Here is a 23,711-nt window from a genome sequence, read left to right on the forward strand (position 1 = left end):
GTTAATTTCTGCTGAACAGCAAGGTGATTCAGTTATACATACATATACATTTTTAATATTCTTTTCCATTATGGTTTATCCCAGGATATTGACTATCATTCTCTGTGCAATGCAGTAGGATCTTTTTGTTTACCCATTCTGTATATAAAAGCTTACATCTGCATTATTTTCTACAAACCACAATGCATTATGCTTCAAATTCTTATTTTAGGTAACTACTTTTTTTGGGGGGGGAGGGGGTAACTTCTTAAAAGGATACTTTAGTTAAAGAACATTTTTAATGATTCCTGTAATATAGCCAACAGCTCTCTAAATAAAATAGTTGTGTAACAACTATACTATAGCCTTGCAAGCATTAGCTACTTAATATTTTTGGTAGATTTAATAGTTTTTTTTAAAATTAATTAATTAATTAATTAATTTATTGGCTGTGTTGGGTCTTCGTTGCACACCAGCTTTGGTTATGGAGAGCGGGGGCTACTCTTCGTTGCGGTCCGCTGGCTTCTCATCTCTTGTTGTGGAGCATGGGCTCTAGGCATGAGGGCTTCAGTAGTTGTGGCTCTTGGGCTCTAGAGTGCAGGCTCAGTAGTTGTGGCACATGGGCTTAGTTGTTCCGAGGCACATGGGATCTTCCCGGACCAGGGCTCGAACCCATGTCGATTCTTAACCACTGTGCCACCAGGGAAGTCCCAATTTAATAGTTTAATAAAATGTTTTAAAATGTTTGGTAGTGGGACTTCCCTGGTGGTCCAGTGGTTAAGACTCTGGTTAAGGCCCCCCAGTGCAGGGGGCCCAGGTTTGATCCCTGGTCAGGAAACTAGATCCCACATGCCGCAACTAAGAGTTCACATGCCTCAATTAAAGATCCCACACACCTCAACAAAGATCCCATGTGCCTCAGCTAAAACGCAGCACAGCCAAATAAATAAATAAAATGTTTGTTAGTTTTGATAATTAGTGAACATGAATATTTTCTGATAATTGTTAATTACATTTCTTGTAAAAATCCTGTTTTTTATTACCTGACTCTTAAGGTTTTTCTTACGAATTTGTATTATCCTTAGTATGGTATACATATCAATCCTTTCTCATATAACTACTATAGCCGTGTTTTGTTTTTCACAAATGTATGTGTTGTTTTCACTATATAATATGAAGAAAACAGTTTTTATTTGTAGGCATTGTCCAGAGTTCTTAAGATATTTAAAACATGTCTGGATAGCTGTGCTTCAGACATAGTAGCTTTGTCATTTATAGGCTTTTCCTTAAGTAAGTTTAAAGTGCAGTAACCTAAAGTTTACCTTATGTCATTTTCCTAATACTCATTTGTCTTTAACCCTATAGAGGCCCCTTGTTAATATAATTTTCCTTACATATTAGCTAAAATGTAATTTTGTTACTCAAAAAGTTTGTTTTTAATACACAGCCTGCGTATGAGTAAATATATAAGTAAGGTGTACTGTTTAGGCTCTCCAAGGTCTAAAGTAGCTGTCAGTGTGTCAATGAACAAACCAGAAACACAGAACTAAGAGAAATGGGTAAGGGTGTTTGAATCAGAGATTAAAATAATCTCTCATTGCAAAGATTAAAATAAAATTTGACAGTTGGGTTTCAGTATTAAGTGAATAGGACCTATCTGCCAAGAGATTCTACTTTTTCTTTTGATATACATTTCTTTTGACATCTTGGTGCTTGTCAGAGAGATTACTAAATGTCCCATTTGGTTTCTTCATTTTGTTGTTTCCTGGTGCTAATGTTGTGTGTTGGTACCAGCCTTGCCACAAACTACTGTGGTCAATCAGACAGCTAGATACAAGTGAGGGAGGCTAGGTAGAGTTTGTTTCTCTCACTGGAAATTCACTATTTTTATGGAGGAGATAAGTTACCAGAGTGGAGAGAGAGGTTATAGCAGAGATTCTTAACCAAGTGGTGAATGTCAGACTTACACACAGAGGTTTTGTCTTGTTTTGTTTTGTTTGTTTTAAAGTAATGCCAGGACCTTACTCAAAGAAATTCAGTAGGTTTGAGGTGGACCTGGGATTTTTGTAGCAAATTGGCTAGCACCCTAATTTTTCTGGAAGGAGGAGAAGAGGGTGGTTCATTGCGGGGAAGGGAGGTGGTGATAGTGTTGAGGGCAGTTTTTTTTTTTTAATTTAAACCAACCTAATTGAGGTATAATTTATATACATCTAATTTGCCCATTTTAAGTGTGTAATTCAATGACTTTTAGTAAATGTACTGAGTTGTGCAACCATCACCATAATCCAGTTGTAGAACATTTTCATCACCCCAGTAAAGATCCCTTGTGCCCATTTGCAGTTAATCCTCATTCCTACCCAAGTCGAGGCAACAACTAATCCACCTTCTGTCCCTATAGATTTGCCTTTCCGGGGATTTCATTTAAGTGGAATCATATAATATGTGGTCTTTTGTGTCTGGCTTCTTTCACTTAGCATAATGTTTTCAAGATTCATCCATGTTGTAGCATGAATCAGTATTTCATTTCTTTTTATTGCCAAGTAACAGTCGGTTGTTTGACTATACCATATTTTGTTTATCCATTTACCAGTTGATGGACATTTGGGTTATTGAATAATGCTGTTGTGAATATTTGTGTGCAAGTCTTTGGGTGGGCATGTTTTTCTTGGTTAGAGACCTAGGAATGGAACTGCTGAGTTATTTGGTAAATTGATGTTTAACTTTTTGATAAATTGTTAGACCATTTTCCAAAGTGGCTGCAGCATTTATATTCTTACTAGCAGTCTAAGAGTCTTCGTGTTTCTCTATATTCTTGGCCATCGTTTGTTATTGTCTGTTTTATCAATTATAGCCATTCTACTAGGTATGAAATGGTACCTCATTGTGGTTTTAATTTGCATTTCCCTAATGACTAGTGATGTTGAGCATATTTTCATGGGCATATTAGCCATTCATATATCTTCTTTGGAAAAATATATGCAGGTCTTTTGCCCATATTTTTTTTGACTGTCTTATAAGAGTTTTTATATTCTGAATATGTCCTTTATCAGATATGTGATTTGCACATATTTTCTCCCTAATGGTGTATTTTAAAGTACAGAAAATTTTGAATTTTGAATAAGTTCAATTTGTCAAATTTTTCTTCTATGGATTGAGAACCAGACTTTAATTTCTACTGATATGTGAAAACATGATGGTGTGCTCTGTTCTCCAGCCTCCAGGGTCCTATAGACCACCCCCTCCTATGGGTAAACCACCAGGTTCAATTGTAAGACCCTCCGCTCCACCAGCAAGATCATCTGTTCCTGTGACCAGGCCACCTATCCCAATACCACCACCGCCACCGCCTCCTCCTCCTCCTCCACCTCCTCCTCCGGTGATAAAGCCACAAACTTCAGCTATGGAACAAGAACGCTGGGATGAAGATTCTTTCTATGGCCTCTGGGATACAAATGATGAACAAGGACTGAATTCAGAATTTAAATCCGAAACTGCAACAATTCCGTCTGCTCCAATTTTACCACCCCCACCTGTTCACCCTTCCATCCCTCCTCCATGCCCAGTGCCTATGGGTATGCCACCAATGTCCAAACCACCACCAGTGCAGCAGACTGTTGATTATGGCCATGGCCGAGGTGAGTAAAAGTGGCAAATTTGTATCTGGGATTCTAAAGAAATTGTAGCTTCAGTTTTGGCTTCCTTAAGCTTCACTCTTACAGTGTTATTTATCCCTGATTTTGTTTGCCAGACATATCCACTAATAAAGTTGAACAGATACCCTATGGAGAAAGAATAACTTTGCGTCCAGATCCACTGCCCGAAAGATCAGCTTTTGAAACAGGTAGGAGTCCCAGAGAGATCAGTGTTTTTAAACCTCTTAGGACCTAAGTATCATATGATTTTTCTTTTGGTAAGGTTCCTTGGGCTCCCCCCACCCCTTTTTTTTCCCCAGTGTTCAGAAATAAAATTTTGATAGAACACAGACACATTCGCATTAGGTATTGTCTCCAGCTGCTTTTATGCTAACAAACCAGAGCTGTGGTAGTTGTGACAAAGAGTGAAGGTCCTACAAAACATTTACTGTCTGGCCCTTTACAGAAAAAGTTTGCTGATCCCTGTTCTAGACACTGAGAACTCAACACAAGAAAAATAAGAAGTTTCTGCCCTTACGATATTACATTCTAACAGGAAAACAAACAAAAAGTATAAATGAACAAAGTTGTTTCACCTTTGGATGTATTATAACAACAATGAAACATTTGATGTGATGAATAGTGAACGTGGTTAATTTAGCCAGGGTGGTCAGAGGAGGCCCTTGTGACAGTGAAGCTAAGAACTGAGTGACGAGGAGTCAACCATGAAGCATCTGGAAACAGAGGGTCGCAGTCGGAGGGAACAGCAAGCGGTACGTCTTAGGGACAGGAAAGCGTGGTTGGATTACAGAGAGATGAGAGAGTGGTAGGAGGTGAGATCAGAGAGGGAGCTAGGGTTAGGCAGGGGCCAGCTCCCAGACGGCCTCTTAGGATGTGGGCCTCCCTTTACCCTTTAATATAGCTAAAAGATTCGTAAGTTGAATTTAGGGCAACAATTATGCTAGTTCTAAATTTGTACTTTTCTGCTTTTTTTTTTTTTTCCTTTTCTCTTGTTTTTTTCTTTTTCCTTTTTCTTTTTTTCTTTTAAGAGATCTTCCCAGACCAGGGATCGAACCTGCTTTGGCAGGTGGATTCTTAACCACTGCGCCACCAGTGAAGCCCTGTGCTTTTCTGCTTTTATTTCAGAAAAAAAGGGATATAGTTCTTATTTTATATTAATTGTTTTTGTAGAGCATGCAGGCCAACGAGATCGTTATGATAGAGACAGAGATCGTGAGCCTTATTTTGATCGTCAGAGTAATGTCATGGCAGATCATCGAGATTTCAAAAGGGATCGGGAGACACATAGAGATCGAGACCGGGATCGTGGTGTTATTGACTATGAGCGGGATCGATTTGACAGAGAACGCCGGCCTCGAGATGACAGGTATGCTACGAGAAATATCTTTGCCGGGTGTGCAGATTACCATATACTGAAGTTCAGCAAAAGTCAGTGTAGTTAAAGGAAATATGGGAAATGATGTATTCTTCTCATGTATGTGTGTGTATAATTTGAAGAAGAGTATCAGTTTTCAGGAAACTAGATGCTTGAGTTTTGCAGGCTTGAATTCCAGGGAGTTAAACAGGAGATGGAGATAGCCAGAAAGGAAAGGAAAGAGTATTGTCAACAAAGTTGTAGTCATTGCTTAATTAATAGGCAGAAAATTTATTTTTGCTATTTGTGAGCTCTGTGGTTTTGTGTAGGCAAGGCAGATCTAAATGGGAAAGCAAAATAAAAATATAAATATTGACTATATGTATAGTAACTACCCATAGAGAAAATTGGGCAGATAATGGTGTTGCATTACAAGAGACCTCCATATATTTTTTATTTACCAAAGCACTTCCTGTTAAACCTTCTAGGACTCAGTCATATCGAGACAAAAAAGACCATTCCTCATCCAGAAGAGGGGGATTTGATAGGCCATCCTATGATCGGAAGTCTGACCGACCAGCCTATGAAGGACCGTCCATGTTTGGAGGTAGATTAGTGCCTTATTAACTATAAAGATGCTGAGAATTGAAAACCACATGAGATGCTTTCCATTGTAGTTATGGATTTAAACTTTCAGAGTAAAATGCACTCACAGATAGCCATGTAATTGTTTAAATAAAATGTAAACTGCTTTTTTTTACATTATTAAAGAAATTTTGGAAGCTAGAAACAAAATCAGTTATAATCCCACCACTTACCATACCACAACTATTGTAATCTTGTATATTTCCTGTCCTTCTCTCTTCACATACATATTAATGAAGTTGAAATCAAAGTATAAATACAGTTTCTTTATCATGCTTATTCCCATTGAGGTTGGACTGTATACATTTTTCCGTATGTAAACCTATTATATTAATGGCTCTATGATAGTCCATCAAGTAGATAAGATATAAGACTCTTATTTTTGGACATTTAGGTTGCTTTTAGTTTTTCACTGTTATAAGTTACACTTAAACTAGAAATTCATACTTATTTATAATGAACAAGCTTTCCTAAGCTGGTGACTCATTTTCAAAGCTGTAAAGCAGAAGTTACATGCAGACAGACTATAATCATACTCAGGACTGTTCAGGAGTATATGTTATTCTTCTGTATTCTGTTACTTAACTTTTTTCCTAAGTTTAATACAAACAAGGGTGAATTCATTATTTTTCAGAACATTCTTTTTGCCTGAAATCATACCTACATGTTTTCATTTTTTTGATTTCAGTAGATTTACATTATCTTAAACTATCTCTAATTCAGGATAAAAGTGGCCCCCAAATCACCATAAGTGGTATTATCTTAGGAGTGGAGAGGGTTAAAATTTTAGATAATTACTATATAGTTAGTAATTTTGTTCAACTGCTGGAATCCTAGGGGAACGAAGAACTTACCCGGAGGAGCGAATGCCCCTGCCAGCTCCTTCACTAAGCCACCAGCCACCTCCAGCCCCACGGGTTGAGAAGAAACCTGAATCTAAGAATGTGGATGATATTTTGAAACCACCTGGTCGAGAAAGCAGACCTGAGAGAGTGAGTTCTATGTAGCTGACTAGTTTTCTTGCAAATTAGAAGCTGATAAGAGATCTTTTTAGTATCCTGAACAGAATTTCTGTGCTTTTCTGTGACATATTTTTTTAATTTTTAAACAATTTAAAATTTATTTTATTAAAGTATAGTTGATTTGCAATGTTGTATTAATTTCTACTGTACAGCAAAGTGATTCAGTTGCACATATATACATTCTTTTTCATATTCTTTTCCTTTATGGTTTAATCACAGGATACTGAATATATATAGTTCCCTGTGCTATACAGTAGGACTTTGTTGTTTAATCCATTCTATATATAATAGTTTGCATGTGCTAATCCCAAACTCCCAATCCATGCCCCCCTCCCCCCTCCCCCTTGGCAACTACAAATCTATTCTCTATGTCTGTGAGTCTGTTTCTGTGTCATAGTTAAGTTCGTGTCATACTTTAGATTTCACATACAAGTGATATCATATGGTATTTGTCTTTCTCTTTCCAACTTACTTCACTTAATATGATAATCTCTGAATCCATCCATGTTGCTGCAAATGGCATTATTTCATTCCTTTTTTCTGGCTGAGTAGTATTCCGTTGTGTATGTGTACTATATCTTCTTTATCCATTCATCTGTCAATGGACATTTAGGTTGTTTCCATGTGTGATACAGTATTCACATCAGATTTAAGGCATCTTACCATCTCCAAATCATCATAAAATCTTATAAACTGCCTACCCTGTAGAATCTAAGAAACTAGAGCTTAATTGCTTGGCAAAAAAAAAATGTTGAAAATTTTAGAAAATAATTCATGAGAGCTCATTTAGTTGCACTTTGAAGAAGGGAAAAGAGGATTTGATTTTATGGCATGTGGAACTAAAAGAGGGAGAATTAGGAGATTTGATTAGTTTAGACTTACTTTCCTAGTGACCTCCATATGTATACATTCTTAAATTTATCTTATATTGCAAAATAATTAGATTTCGTTTAAATAAACTGGTACTGGAGATTTCCATTAGAAGTTTGACTCTGTATATGTATGTCTGTCACTGTTTAAAAGTCTATTTCATTTATTATTAGTATAGTTACTCCAGCTTTCCTGTGGTTGCTGATATATCTTTTTCCCTCCTTTTAATTTCAATCTATTCATGTCCTTCAATCTAAAGTATGATTCCTATAGACAGCATGTAGTTGGATCATGTTTTTTTAAGCAGTCTGATAATTTTTGCCTTTTAATTGGATAGTTTAAATCCATTCACATGTAATGTTATTATTTATATAGATGGCTTAAGTTCTCTGGGTGGTGCTTTGACTACTGTGGCCTGGGTTCAGTCCCTGGTCAGGGAACAGATCCCAGAAGTCACACACTGCAGCCAAAAAAAATATAGAAAAGAAGAAGGTATAGATGGCTTAATTCCATTCCTGGATTGTTCAGTTGTATTGAAATACAACTGATTTTTGTGTATTAGTTGTATATCCTTCAACATTGCTGAACTTATTTATTGGTTCTAATAGATTTTTAGTGAATTCCTTAGGATTTTTCCTGTCTCTAAGATCATGTAATTTGCAGATGAAGATGGTTTTACTTCTTACTTTCCAACCTGTATGCCTTTTTTCTTTTTCTTGCCTCATTGCTCTGACTGGACCTCCAGTACAGTGTTGAATAGACGTGGTGAGAGTGGACATCCTTGTCTTATTCCTGGTCATAGAAAGAAAACTTTCAGTCTTCACCATTAAGTACTACATTAGCTTGGGTTTTCATCAGATGTCCTTTATCAAGTTGAGGAGGTTCCCCTCTATTCCTAGTTTGTTGAATGTTTTTATCATGAGACGATGTTGGATTTTGTTAAATGCTTTTTCTGCATTGAGATTTTTCTGTTTTTTATTATATTAGTATAATTATATTGATATATAATATTGATATAATTTTTTATTATATTGTTATAATTGATTTTCAGATATTAATATGTATCTCTGGGATAAACCCTACTTGGTCATGTTGTGTAATTTTTTTTTTAAATATACTTTAAAAAAATATCTATTTTTATTTTTGGTTGCATTGGGTCTCAGTTGCAGCACACAGGATCTTTTGTTGTCGTGCTTGGGCTCTTCGTTGTGGAGTGTGGGCTTCTCTCTAGTTGTGGCACTTGGGCTCAGTAGTTGCAGCACACAGTCTCTCTAGTTGTGGTGCACAGGCTCAGTAGTTGCAGTGCATGTGCTTAGTTGCCCTGTGGTATGTGGGATCTTAGTTGCCCAACCAGGGATCAAACCCTCATCCCCTGCACTGGAAGGCAGATTCTTAACCACTGGACCACCAGGAAAGTCCCCATGTAATTCCTTTCACGTTGCTGAATTCAATATGATAGTATTTTGTTGAGAATTTTTGTATCCATCATTTTCTTGTGATGTCTTTGTCTGGTTTTGGTATCAGATTATATGCTTGATTTGAAATGCTGGCCTCATAAAATAAGTTGGGTATTGTTCCTTCCTCTTCTATTTTTTGGAAAAGTTTGTGAAGAGTTGGTATTCTTTAAATGCTTGTTAGGATTCAGTGATGAAGGCGTCTGGGCCTGGACTTTTCTTTGTTGGCAGTTTTTTGACTGCTAATTAAATCTTTTCACTTGTCATAGGTCTATTCAGGTTATCTATTTCTTCTTGAGTCAGTTTCAGTAGGCTGTGTCTTTCTAGGAATTTGTCCATTTGTGTAAGCTATCTTATTTGTTGGTATACAGTTGTTCATAGTATTCCTTTATAACCCTTTTAAAATTTCTGTAAGGCTGGCATTCATGTCCCTCTTTTTTTGTGATTCTAGTAATTTGAATCATCTCTCTTTTTTCTTAGTCTAACTAAGGGTTTGTCAATTTTGTTGCTCTTTTCAAAGAGCTAGCTTTTGGTTTCATTGATTTTTCTTTGTTTTTCTGTTCTCTATTTTATTAACCTGTTCTAATATTTATTATTTCTTTCCTTCTGCTTGCTTTAGGTTTGGTTTGTTCTCCCAGTATCCTATGTTGTATCTTCATTTTTATTTATCTCAAAGTATTTTCTGATTTTTCTTTTGATTTCTTCTTTGACTCATTGGTTATTTAGGAGTATGGTGTTTAATTTCTACATACGTTTGCATTTCCCAAATTTTAAATTTTATTCCATTGTGATCAGAGACATGCTTTGTATTATTCCCGTGTGTTAAGGTTTGTTTCACAGCCTATCATATGGTCTGTCCTGGAGAATGTTAGGTCATTGTTAACTCTAAGATCTCATTGTGAAAAAAAAAATCTCTGAGTGATTTTTTTTTCATTGTGTTTCAGATTGTTGTTATAATGAGAGGATTGCCTGGCAGTGGAAAGACACATGTTGCAAAACTTATTCGAGTGAGTATGGGAAAGTGAAAGAATCAGTTGCTTTTGTTTGTCACTTGCCTTCTTAGCAAGCAACATGGTATTGACACAGATATTTCTCATTTGATCCATTCTAGTTGGCCCATCTGGTAGATGCTGTCTCATAAATTTTGATCTGCTTATTAGACAGATACTTTTGCCCCTGCTTGATTTGAAATCGCAAGAAGATTGCATGGTATTTAGCCACAAGAAAAAACTTTGTGCACATTTACTAATTTGTTCCGTAAATTCTCTTTAACTTTCTTGAATATATGATTCTTAGGATAAGGAGGTAGAATTTGGAGGACCTGCACCCAGAGTTCTAAGCCTAGATGATTACTTCATCACCGAAGTGGAAAAAGAAGAAAAAGATCCAGATTCTGGAAAGAAAGTGAAAAAAAAGGTATGGTATATTCCTCTCAGATTACATCCTCATTCATAAATAGTGTTGAAAGGAAAATGTGTTCAGAGAGAAATGTGGCTTTTTTGAACACAAACTTTAGTACTCAGGTGTGAAGGAAAGACTGTAAAGTTTTCTCTGTCCAAATGGTAACCAGGGAAGAGATTTAAGATGATTCTTTGCTTTTGCTAACTCTGTATCGCTTTGGGGGGGTCTTAGGTAATGGAATATGAATATGAAGCTGAGATGGAGGAAACCTACCGCACCAGCATGTTCAAAACTTTCAAAAAGACTCTGGATGATGGCTTTTTCCCTTTCATCATCCTGGATGCCATCAACGACAGAGTTAGACATTTTGACCAATTTTGGAGTGCAGCAAAAACCAAGGGATTTGAGGTAGAGATTTAAAAGAACTTTAGAGTACTTTGTGTTATCATGTAAGCGCTGCATTGGTTTGCCTAATCATTATCCATTCTTTCTTAGGTGTATTTGGCTGAAATGAGTGCAGATAACCAAACTTGTAGCAAGAGGAATATTCATGGACGAAAGCTTAAAGAAATAAATAAGGTGATTTTTTTGAAGCATAGAGGGTGTAGTATTCTAAACTTCATTTTGCCTGTTTCATCACTGTTGTCTTCTTGTTTATCCCCTTTCAGAATATCTTTTCTACCTGCTTTAGTAAATGTTTCTTACGCTTTGAATCTAAGTGAAAGAGGTAGCCTAGCTCTTCCTGGAACTAGCCTGATAGACTTCACAGTATTAGTTAAATTTGTCTTAGATGTTCTCTTAGTCTTTCTTTGAGTAGTTTCCAGAGATAACTTGACCTCCTGAATCTCTCCATTAGATGGCCGATCACTGGGAAACTGCACCTCGTCATATGATGCGCCTGGACATTCGTTCTTTGCTGCAGGATGCTGCTATTGAAGAGGTGAGTGTCCTTTGGCTTGAAAGCAATGCACAAAAGCAACCTTTCTCCCCCACCTTTTTTACTTTGAAAAAAATTTAAATTACAGAAAAGTTGCATGACTAGTATTAATATAAGAACACCTGCATGACTTTCGTCGATTTACCAGTTGTTAATATTTTGTCACATTTTTCTCTATTTAGATTTCTTCTATTTCTTCTTTTTCTTGTTACTCCTCCTCCTCTTACTGTGGAACCATTTGAGAGTTAAAATGCAGACCTCATAAACCCTTTACTCCTAGATATTTCAGTAGCTATCTCCCAAGAACAAGGGCATTCTCTTACAAAACTAGAAGTCTCAATTATCAAATTTAAGAGATTTAACACTGATAAGATACTGTATTAGGTAATATAAATTTTCTGCCTTCTTTCATATACAATCCATATTCATATTTCACCAGTTGTTCCCATAATGTGCTTTATAACAATTTCTTAAAATCCAGGATCCAATCCTTTAATATAAAAAACATTTTTCAGCTATGTCACGATCATGAAAGACAAAGAATTTTTGAAGCGTATAGGCCAGTTAGCTGTTTTGTAGAATGCCCCTCGATTTGAATTTGTCATGATCAGCTTCAGGTTAAACATTAGCAGGAATGCTGCGTAAGTGACATTGTGTTCTCAGGGCATCAGTCGTACCAGGAGTCACATGATGTCAGCTTATTTCATTATTGGTGACTTAAATTTTGATCCCTTGGTTCAGGTGATATCTATCAAATTTTTCTACATTTTTTTCTTTGTAAAAAGTAATCTGTAGGGAGGTACTTTGAAACTGTTAACAACCTGTTCCCTGACAGATTTTCACAGATTGCTAATTCTTGTCTAAATCAGTTATTCGTTTGAAATAAATAAATCTTTTTCATGGAAAAGGAGAGCTTTTTCTCTTTTAATCAGTTATATACTTTTTTAAAATTTGACCTCTTCCTGTGAATGAGAGTTATCTATACTCAATGTTATTGCTGTATTTTTATGTGTTTTTCCCTCCCCTGCCACTCCTCAAGCCATTTCCTTCTGGCTTCTGCCCCAGCCATTCTCTAGAGACTTTCTCACCAAAGATTTCCATGGCAATGGACAATTTTCATTTCTGTTGCTTAATTTTGCAGCCACATATGATGTGGTTGACCCTGTCCACTTTCTTGAAGACATTTTTCTCTTGGCTTCTGTGAGTCTACCTTTTCCTGGTTTTCCTCTTTCTTCTCTGGCCATCCCTTTTCAGTCTCCTTTGCTGGCTTCTCTTGCTACCCAATCCTTAAATAGAGCCCTTTAGGGCTCTATCCTGGGCTCTATTTTCAATCTGCACATTCTGTAGAGATAATCAGTCTTTTTGGTACCTTGGATTGCCACTTACATGCCCTAAATATTAAATTGTAAAGGCTGGAATGAATTTTATCAATATCTTAACAGTAGTTATATCTGAGTGGAGGGGTTATGGGTGATTTTTATAATTCTACCATTATTTTCCAAATTCTCTACCAAAAAATATGTATTACCTTAGTACACCTGAAACTCAACCTATTCAATATGTAATTCATCCAAACCTGTTCCTTTTCTAACATTCTCTATTTTAGTAATTAGACCCATCAATCACTTGGTTGCTGAAATCCTGCCTCTTTACTCTCCATTATCCTTGACTCTTTGCTCTCCCTTATGCCAGTGTTTGACTCTATCCCTCCATCACGTAGTCAGTCTACAAGTTTTGTCAGTTTTACCTTATAAATACTTCTCTAATCTATCTACTCTCTGTTTGCATTACTACTATTCTGAGCCAAGCTATTATCATCTGACTTTTCATTTTACCCTTTCTAACATTTTGTAATTTGAATCATACATGTTTTACTTGATTGAAAAGATACTAGCTAAAGGTTTCAGAAAGAAATCCCAGTAATCCATAATCATTCAAAACAGATAACCATCAACTTAGAACAGATCATTATACTCAACTTCCTAGGGAATTATAAAGACGGATATCCCAGGAAAATGAAAGGCAGGAATATCATCCTGTCTCTCAGTTCTGCTTCAAAGTTTAGGGTGTTAGAAATTACTTAGTAAGTAACAGTGAGTCTGTGTGTCTTGCTGTGGGCAACTGTGCTCATTTCATATCTCAGTGAGGAGCTCAACATTTTCCTAAATGTTAACTCAGTCTTTTTTGTGTGTGATTATTGCGGTGTTGTAGGTGGAGATGGAAGATTTTGATGCAAATATTGAAGAACAGAAGGACGAAAAGAAAGATGCAGAGGAAGAGGAAAGCGAACTGGTAGGAGACAGAACAACCACTTTGAACAAAGTGTCTCTTTATTAAAATTCTTAAGGGTTTAAATTCAGCTCTGTGATCAGATTACTATTGTTGATATACACCTTAATGGTAAAAGTTTCCATAATCATCTTCAAGGAGACTTTTGGATACTTTCTATTTTTCCCCTGACCAGAGGAAAAGAACCATCTACTGTGTTGTTACAAGAAAATACTAAGAATGCTAAGAAACTTACCCTTGTACTCACTCATCTATTTGTGGATGGCTTTAGGGGAATATACTTTTTAAGAAAATTAATTACATATGAAAGGGTATTCTTACATTCCAGCAAATATGTGGTACAGCCTACCCACTGTATACATAATTGTCTCTTCTTTGCTATAAGAGCTCAAAATTGAGTTTCTATAAACTGAGGCAGAAGAACTTATTGAATGAGGAGGCAGAGGGTTGCCACTGACTGCTGGATTTGTTCTTCCATGTTTTATCATATTAAGTGATGGGGAAAATGATTTGACTGTGTAGGCAATGAATTTTGCTTAGGCTGATTAAAGGCTTACGTAGTGTGAATTCAAAGTTCCCGTGTACCTACTGTAAATGCTTTTGATCACACCTCTGTAGTGATGTCTGCCTTACCTTGTCATTCAAGAATATGCGACCTATAGACTTATGTTATTTTCAGTGTTTGCTAATGGGGTGCAGAGATTAGCAATGCCTTGGAATAGTGTTGCTTTTTAAATTCAAAATATTATGTTTTATTTAATACTTCAGCCCTTGCTAAAGCTGCTTTTCATATTCTTCTGAAAATGTACAAAGCGAGAACCCTGATTCCTACCCCCTAGAGAATACATTCTCTCTAAGGTGTGGTCCCATCAACCCATGTGTGTTATAGAGGACTCTGGATAGAAACTGTGTGTTTGCAAAGAGATGGTGTCAACCTCTACATTCCTAGATTTCATATGTGGATTAAAAAATAAGCTTTAAAGTTAATGGCATTTGAGTCTCCTATTTTTTTTTCTTCAAAGTATTTTTATTAATTAGGTTGTATTTTGACATACATGATCTAAGATGTAGGCAGGAAGTTCACTTAAAGGTCCACGCTGTCCTGGAATATGGCTAATGACTAGTTTAGCTACTTGCAGCGTGCGTACTAGAAATCAATCTTGTGAGAAGTCTATAATGTTAGCTCTCTGAAGCTCTGTCTTCTTTTTGTGGACATTTCAGTTCAAGATATGGTTCATAACACCTGACTTACTTAGGTGTAGGTCAAAACTTGGAACTTTTAATTGAATGTACTATTAGTTTTAAAAGTGAAACACACTGTAATACTATATTTTTTCATCAGAAACACAGCAATGAAGCTTTAGAACGCTACCCTGCTGAACTATCTCTTTTATTTCCAAGTAGCCTAACATTTCATACAGTGAGAAGATGATTTTAAGTTTTAAGGAAGAAAAGGGTGGTTCCAGCAGGGGGAAATTAATGTACTCATTTTGCTTTATGTTATAAAACTTCTCTTAACCTTTTTTCAAAATGCAGAATCCAGATCTTCTACTGTTGGATTCTATGCCAAGAGTAAAAGATTCTTGGAAAATTTTAATCAAAGGGTTAAGAGCAAGACTCGTGTCATTCAGACCATTTTAATGGAATTTTCACTAAACTTTACATTTTCTACTCTGTACTGATTACTACAGCTGGGTGAAATCCAAACTTTTCTTGGTTAAGAGACTCATTTGTGGAGGGGGGATCATTGGTATAATATTTTGTCTTCTTTAGTACTTCAGTGAACCTCATAGATCTGACTCAGAATTTATAAATATATTATTCTAGTGATGTTTAAGGTTTTCAGATGATTTTTGAGGTATAACTGTACAAATTACATCAGTAGTAAACTTTTAGCACCATCACTTCAGCCTTTGTCTTGGTTTGTTCTAAACATGTATTTGGAAAAGATGGTATAATTTATAATCTGAAATACTACCTAATTAGTCGAAATTGAATTATTAGTCTGGCTTAAAGACTAAAAATGCATAAAACCTGTAGATTTCCTGGAAGAATGATGATGCTTTAGTAAACTCTTACACAGAAGCTATTGTCATGAAATGTTCAACATACTTTCCAACTTTACCTGTGTGTCAGTCTGTTCTATGAACTTGAACATTCCCAGTAGTAGAAAGAGATATTGATTCTTAAAAGAAGATGCTGACACCTTTGATAAATCTGTCCTATATGAAAAGTCCTAATAGCAAAGTTCTATATGTTAAGATCTAATAGAGAACAGAGTCCAAATGAAGGAAAAGGGGAATCAGTGAATTATGTGGAAAAAGCATACACTTGGTAGGCGAATAAACTGAAAGGCTTACTATATAGCTAAATAGGTACATTGGGAAATTTGAAAATCTTATGTAGGACTTTGAAATAAACCACCCAGTTATTTTATTAAATAAGATATAAATTGCCTGTGGAGATTTATGATTTTTCATATAATAGAAAAATGGGATTTTTAAAAGACATCAGAAATAATAATCTAGTTTCCAACTGGTGAAAAAGTAATGCTCTGAAATTGATTCCGTAAAATTAGTCTTTGTAAGATCTAACTGGTAAATGGATTGAGTCATTTTAAAATGAAGTTCAGCTTCATAATTGTGTTCAGTAATACCAAGTTTTCTCCTTTCTTTTGAGTATCTAAAAGTACACTGGAATATAAAGAAACTGTCTTGAAGAACACTCTTTGGACCTCATGACTACTATCACTTGATAATAGCAGTTGTATTTAGAAAATAACCTAGCTAGTATTATAAATCCTCTGCTACTCTGAATGATATTAATTTAGCACAGTAACTACCATACATTCTTACCATATAGCTATATAGCTGTTGTTCAGACTGCAGTGGTGTGTCCTGAACTGTAGTTGCCTCAAAGCGCCTTCATGATACTATTCTAAAGTGACTATTCTGAAATCTGGGCAGTGAAGTTTGGTGAATTTGGTAATTCAGTTTCTTCAAAGATAATGAGACTGTGTTTTCCCTAAGGATATATTTATAAATAGTGAGTGGAAACTGAATCCATTCCCAGTTTTAATGCTTTTCCAATTCAAAAGTGATATGCATGTATGTGTCTCTTTCTAACCCTTCGAGCTTCTCTCTGTGTACAATTTAGGGTTACATTCCGAAAAGCAAATGGGAGATGGACACATCTGAGGCAAAGCTAGGTGGGTATTTCCTTTTTCCTGTTTTTATATGTGATACCTGATGGTAATGGTCATAGATCTTTCTGCTGTAAGAAGAATAAATTTCCCAAAATTTCTGCGTAAACGAAGATTTTTGGCCTACCTTACATCCCCAGTCTATGTTGCTGGCTTTCATTTATGTCTTGTGACAGAGTGAAAGAAGAGTATTTTAAAAGAACTACCTTCAGTATCACTTAAAGTTTTTAGAGTAAATGGAAATATTTGATAAATTTAGTAATAAAATACTGTCACTTCTAAAATCCATTCATTTGTATTAATCAGAAATGTTGGTGTAGGTGAGATTTCTACTTTTTTAAAAGAATATTTAACTGCAGTCCAAAGATGACCTGATTATGAATACTTTGGGTAATGGTAGTGATAGTAATAATAAATATTGAAGTTTAAAAATTAATTAAAAGACAGTTATTCTCCTTGTATAATAAATTAGTTTCTAGTCAGGGAGGTAGATACATAACTCAGGTTTTTGAGGAGCCTGCTTTGCAAGATTCCATTTAAATTTTCCAACTTGTATTTAGTGTGAGATTACAAGGTAAACTGGTGAAAATTATTGTCTAAATCAAAAATTGGAGTTGCTTAACGTGGGGTTCTTTGTCAAGCAGAAAATTATACATATCCAATGGATTTTCCTCCAATAATTCATGGTAATATCGCAGAACTATTTTTTTTAACCTCACCTGAAGAGAACCATTTAACATGCTGATTAAAGTGTGTTAGTAAATAATTTAAGATAATGGTATAAGATTTTAGAAAGATGGACCTTACTAATGTATTAAGTATGACTGTTGGTCTGTGCATTCCTCCTTCTGGAATTATGCTGCAACTCCAAAGCTGAAGTAACCATAGAAATATATCTTAAATTTATAGAACAAATTTGAGTCATTTAGCTGCTTCACTGTTTGGAACATATTATCTGTGTTTCTGACATCAGAGGGATGCATTTTACACACAATTGCATAGGCTATGCTTTTTATTTTGCCCAGCTGATAATGTGAGCCATTGATGTTGACCAGGTCCCATTTTAAAAGATAATTCGGTAAACTGTAGTATTGCCTTATTGTTGGGATGGGTGCTTTGTTGCAAAGTCTAGAATATTTTTCTAGTGTATGGCATGTGAAAATTATGTGTTTACTGACATGTTCTTGCATTCGTCCTCCCTCTGTGGGAAATCTTAATAATAACCAACTGTCTCCTTCCCTAAACTTTTAAAGCATTCATCACAAATTACTTTTTTAATAATAATGCTTTGGATATGTTTATTTTAAGATTAGATTAAATCTGAAGTTCTATACTTATAGAATAACCTATAAGACTATAAGGTCATTTCTCTCTTTTCTGGTGCTCTAAATGGTGATTATCTTTTGGGGCAAAGAGAAATTGTAATTAAAGAGACATGGGGATTATAAAATATTTTAGCTAAGTATATAATCTTTAGAGGCCTCATGTAATGTATTATCTAGGATAATGCTTTATTTTTAAACTTGAGCCAGTCCACTTTCTATTTTCCTTTCTAATTTCTAAAGAGGAAGGAGAATGGAATTTAGTTATGGTGATTATTCAAGATAATATGACATTAATCTTAGTATCAATTTCCAGGAAAAATTCTGGCCTGTCTACTCTTTGCTTCTCAGAAAATATATTTTATACAAATTCAGTCCATTTTAAAGACAGAATGTTAGACAGTGAATTCCAGAAATAGAATTGTTAAATAAACTATTTCAATTAAAGGCACTAAAGATCTAGTAATGAATCTAGGAAATAGATTCTTACACGTTTGCAGTTGGGTTTTTGTTTGTGACAGTGATGTTTCATATTATGACTTGCCTCTTGCACCACCGTGTTGTCTTGAGAGCTAAATCATGTGTAGAGGAAGGCTGATGGAGTGTGAGCATTCCTGAAAGTGCTTGCTTCTTTGAGATTGGTCCATGGAGCCAATTGAGAAGAAGAAGAAAAGCCTAAAACGTGAGGCTCTTCATTTGAGAATTAGCCTATTTATGTTGCCTTTCTTATCATAACAAATTCAATACATTTGATTACCAGGTACAGTTTATTTTTTTGAATATTTTACCAACATTTCTTAAATTACTCTTGGTAATGTGATTATGCTGGGTGGAAGCATATTAAGCTTTAGCAGTGTCATACTTTGAGCCAGACAAGCTGAATCTGTAACTGAGGAATTTTGACTACAAATGAGTCTGCCAGTGAGAAAATGCTCACTTACCGATAATCTTTCAAAGAGCTGTTAAATCTCGTTGTAGAGTCTTGATCTGTGTTCATTTAAGTACAGTATAGAGTTCAGCCTGTGTGTGAGTGTTAAATTGGAAGTGATGTAATTTTAGAAAAATTCAGAACTGGCCTGAGCTGCATCTGGGATGGGTGTCATGGAGTTGTTGAAGACTGCCTGTGGCCCACCTTCAGTAGCACCTGACTGGCTCCTTTCCAGCTAGGACACAGGCACCCAAATGCAAGGGTGGGTGTTACATGCCACATCAAATGCTGGGATTCAGCATTCAAGCTACTTAAATTCCACTGACATGATTTTGGTTTCTCAAACTGTGAAAAACCAAAAGAATATTTGAGACTGTTGTCATCCTAATTTAGGTTTTTTCATATCGAGTACTTTTGCTTTTCTCATCTCAGTGTCATTTGTCTCTGCTTATGAGTTATTGTGTACTGGCCTTCTACATGTCAGGCGGTTTCATCTCTTCACAGTTGGTATGTAATTATCATTTGTATAGGCACATAACCCTTGTGTGTTCACCATGAACAAATTTTCAGAAGTATCATTTATGTTAAGAAAATATGTAGATGTATCTAAAATTTTTTTCTGTTCTATAATGATAATAATAATTATAATAATAATAATAATATACTGTTTTGAAGATGTGGTAAAATTCTGTGACCTGCCAAGTTGGATGTTTAAACTTTCATCTTCATCTTAAAACTTCACCCTTTGAAATTCAAACCTCTGAAAATCATTAGTATGAGTGTAATGGACACCAGTCGTCTTCTGTAACTAACAGATACCCCAGATTCCTCTTCCTTCACCTTATGCCATACATCTGTGTGTTTGGGTTTCCAGGATGCCATGTGGAAGAGGTATGAACCTTTCTTCAGCCCCAAGAAGGAAACGTTAAACATGTTGTGCACAATAAAATTTCAAATTAAACATTACAAACAAGGGTGTTCAGACTAGAAATACATGCTCTTCTGAACTTCCATGTTGCCAGTGTGGGACTCCTGGTGTGTAACTCCTGTCATACACCCAGTGTATGAGGAAAAGTTCTTGCAGTTTTCACACTGCCCTTCTGTATTGCTGCCTGGCCATGTTCTATTTTTGGAATTGAAATATGAAATTTTCCTTCGAAGTATGTTAATGTGGAAGCTGATCTTACTGATTGGAAATCCTTTGAGGTTTATTCAATAAGTGTGTTGGAGCTGCCTACTCTTCTGCTAATACTGTACACTGTTGAACTGAGAATAGTTTTACTGTTTGTGGGACTTTGTTGGTTTCCTAATACCATATTCTATGTCCCTGTGTAATCAAGGTGTCACTTCTTTAAGATCTTGTATAATATGGCCTGTCATACACATGTAGGTCAGAGCCATTTGGTACAGCATGTGATTTACAGAGGAGATTAGAAGACTGTTTCTGTTGAACTCATCCATGTGAAAAATTTTCCAAAGTGATATGATAAAAATTTCTTGAGTTTTGTAAAATGTTGTAGTTTGCCTTGCTAATTTTTCAATATTATTGCTTTTATGGGAGGAGGGGCTTAGGAAATAAAAGCTTTGCCAAGTATGCAAAATCTTACTGGTTTTTGAGGCCTGTGTGGTATGCACAGTTAGTTGTGTGTGTAACTTATACATTTGAAGCATAAACTCACCTTGCCTCCTGCTTGCATTGTACTTTTCATGTCAAGTTCTCTCCATCTTGATGCCTAAAAGGTTTCTATTATACACACTCTGCACCATTTATGGAGTTAAATGAAGTGTGGTTATTGTGTGTTTCTGAATGGTTAGGTTTTCCTTTATTGACCTGCTTAATAATAGTGTGTTTATAAAAACAGATGACCCAAAAGTTTAGTGCTTCAATGTATCATATATATATATGTATGTATATGTATATATATAAAACATAATATTTCACGTGTAGATTCAAAATCAGAATTAACAACCAATAAAAAAGACCCCACACATTTTCATCGCATGTTCTCGAAGACACCTGAACTCACATCTTGTAATTTCTGAATCAGCAATCCCTGTTCATTTAATTGATTACAGTTTGGGGCCTTCGGAAAGCCTCTCAGATTGCGGATTCAGAAAGAAAATTCAGATCCAACCACTTTGGCTGACTAGCCCTTAGCCTCAGAAGGGTCAACAGCACTTCATAGTATAACCAAAGAAAGTGGTGATTTGTATAATCAACTTAGCCATAAACATTAACTCATGGCGAATCTTCTCACAATGGTCAAAATCCCAAGAAACTGTTAATCTAAGACCTTTCTAAGCATTAGCTTGGCTCATTAAGTTCTTGTACTACTTGCTTTTCATGTAACACAATATCACACATGATTGCAGATCTAATGGGTGGTGTTAATATTATGTTAAAGAAAAAAAAAGAATAGAAGAGATTGCTTTTAGAAAAACCCAACGTTGCATTTTCATCAGAACATGAGAGCTGAGGTATTGTGATTTTAGGTGGGGTGGGAGGATAAGAAGGCCGGGAAACAAGTGCCTTCTCTTGCTCTGCCCATATTTATTACTTAAACCAACATGGTAATCTAAAGGCTGCCTATATGAACACCAGATAAACAATGGAAATTGCACAGAATTTGATATTAACCCAGCCAAGAAGATAGTTTGGATCTGCAAGTGATGCTGCTCTCACAAATGCGGCTGTGCCCTCTGACAGTGTTCCAGCCTTCTTTTCCCTTGTTTGTGTGTCGTGTGCAAACTCACACTCTTCGTTAATGCTGCGGCTCTGTGTTTGTCCCTCAGACAAGTTGGATGGCTTGAGAACTGGTACTAAAAGGAAACGTGACTGGGAGGCTATTGCCAGCAGAATGGAGGATTACCTTCAGCTCCCTGATGATTACGACACGCGTGCTTCTGAGCCCGGGAAGAAGAGGGTAAGAGACTGTCAATAACTACCAACAGATAAAGGGCCCATTTAGGCATCTGGTTTTCGAAAGTTATAGGCAGATAATCATATGAATGCTGTTTTTTTAGAGTGGTTTGGTTTATACTGTATCATATTACACATTAAAAAGAGTCAGACCTTGCAAATTATCAGATCAAAATGTACAAATAACTTAAAAAATGGAGAACAGAACCTCACATGGCTAGTATGTTGTCAACCTTAAAGGAGTTTGGAGTGTGCCATTTTGTCCTGAGGCAGAAGAGCCAGGTGCAGAGTAGAGTATTGAAGAGAACCTGGGACTTCTTAATGGGTTAGATGTAGGGGGTCCAGGATGGATGGAACCAAAAGTGACTCTTCAAGGTTCTGGCCATAAGCATTCCATGTATGTGGTGCCATTTACTGAGTTATCGAAAAATAGGGGAGACCTAAGTTTGAGAGTGAAAAATCAGAAGTTCAGTGAGGTACTAGTTAAGTTAGAAGTGATAATAGGACTCAGGACTCCAAAATTTAGAAATTCAGATAGCGGTAAATGTTTTAAGAAGTAAAGAGTAGTCTATTGTTAAATGATGCATAGAAGACAAGTAAATTGAGGAAAGAGAAATAGCCGTTGGATTTGGCAATGTGGAGATTGTTGATGTTTGATCAAAAACAAAAAAAAGTCAAGCTTTCTTAGAGAGTTGAAGGACAGAAGCCAACTTGGAGCAGATGGAAGAAGAATAGGGAATCAGGAAGTACAGAACAGTAAATATAAATAACTTTCTGAAGAAGCTTTGCTATGATAGGGAGCAGAGTAATGAAGCCAGGATGTTGGGTAGGTCTTCCACATAGATATCAAATTCAATAGAAGTGATATTTGTATATATCCTTTAAAACAAAATAAAGTAAGAGGGATCATATTATATATGATCTGCATAAACCTTTTCCAGCTAGTCTGTCTTGATCTTTCTATTTAAGTATATACAAACCTACTGTTCTTTTTTATTTATTTGTTTATTTATTTTGGCTGCACCACATGGCTTGCAGGATCTTAGTTTCCTGACCAGGGATTGAACCCAGGCCCTCGGCAGTGAAAGCATGGAGTCCTAACCACTGGACCGCCAGGGAATTCCCTACCATTCTTCTTAAATGGCTGCCAAGTGTGCCATTGTTTGAGTGAATAATCAGTTATTTATCCAGTGCCTTATCAGTGGATGCTTATGCTGTTTTCATTTTATTGCTAATATAATACTATGGTGACAGTCGTATGCGTATGTCTTGGCATCTTTTTGACAGTATTTCTCTAGGGTATATTCTTAGCCTTAAAGCTGCAAGCTCATAGAATATGATTTATCATTCTGACAGATATTGTGTGATTGTTTTCCGAAAAAGTTGCACGTATTTATACACCCGCATGTAAGTAAATAAATGGCTCTTTTCCCACACTTGCACCAGCAGTGCTGTTACTGAACTTTTTAGTTTTTGACAGTCTGATAGGTGAAAAAAAAAATGGTATCTCATTTTGCATTTCTCTGAGTAAGAATGAAGTTGCTTATCATTTCTTTGTCTTTACACATCATTTCTTTTTTATGAATTCCCTTAGTACTTTAATATTAAAAGGATATTTATTATAACAATAAAAATGCCAGTAAAACTTCATTACAGTGGATACCATTAAAAAGGACTCCAGGTTTCAAAGCTCTTTTAAATATTGCATTGCAGACAGTCCCTAGACCTGCCCTCT

At 35.8% G+C, this 23,711-nt stretch overlaps 1 protein-coding gene across 8 annotated transcripts in view; it reads left to right on the forward strand.

Moving 5' to 3' along the window:
• YLPM1 (YLP motif containing 1) overlaps positions 1-23,711 on the forward strand; it is a 92,344-nt gene that overhangs the window by 36,413 nt on the left and 32,220 nt on the right. For 4 of the 8 annotated variants that reach the window (XR_009053097.1, XR_009053098.1, XM_057730714.1 and 1 more), the window contains 13 exons: positions 3,194-3,614; positions 3,728-3,820; positions 4,803-4,998; positions 5,475-5,593; positions 6,469-6,623; positions 9,922-9,984; positions 10,274-10,393; positions 10,610-10,786; positions 10,874-10,957; positions 11,235-11,318; positions 13,527-13,607; positions 16,761-16,812; positions 21,850-21,980. Coding sequence is in view for 5 of the 8 variants with exons in the window: in XM_057730714.1 (XP_057586697.1) it covers positions 3,194-3,614; positions 3,728-3,820; positions 4,803-4,998; positions 5,475-5,593; positions 6,469-6,623; positions 9,922-9,984; positions 10,274-10,393; positions 10,610-10,786; positions 10,874-10,957; positions 11,235-11,318; positions 13,527-13,607; positions 16,761-16,812; positions 21,850-21,980 (1,776 nt within the window). In the remaining 3 variants the exon portion in view is untranslated. Of the gene's footprint in view, positions 1-3,193; positions 3,615-3,727; positions 3,821-4,802; positions 4,999-5,474; positions 5,594-6,468; positions 6,624-9,921; positions 9,985-10,088; positions 10,185-10,273; positions 10,394-10,607; positions 10,787-10,873; positions 10,958-11,234; positions 11,319-13,526; positions 13,608-16,760; positions 16,813-21,849; positions 21,981-23,711 lie in introns of those variants that run through there. The other 4 variants (XR_009053099.1, XM_057730715.1, XM_057730716.1 and 1 more) reach the window with 4 other exon arrangements.

Source organism: Hippopotamus amphibius, chromosome 4 (genome assembly GCF_030028045.1).
Source record: "Hippopotamus amphibius kiboko isolate mHipAmp2 chromosome 4, mHipAmp2.hap2, whole genome shotgun sequence".
Lineage (NCBI taxonomy): Eukaryota > Metazoa > Chordata > Mammalia > Artiodactyla > Hippopotamidae > Hippopotamus > Hippopotamus amphibius.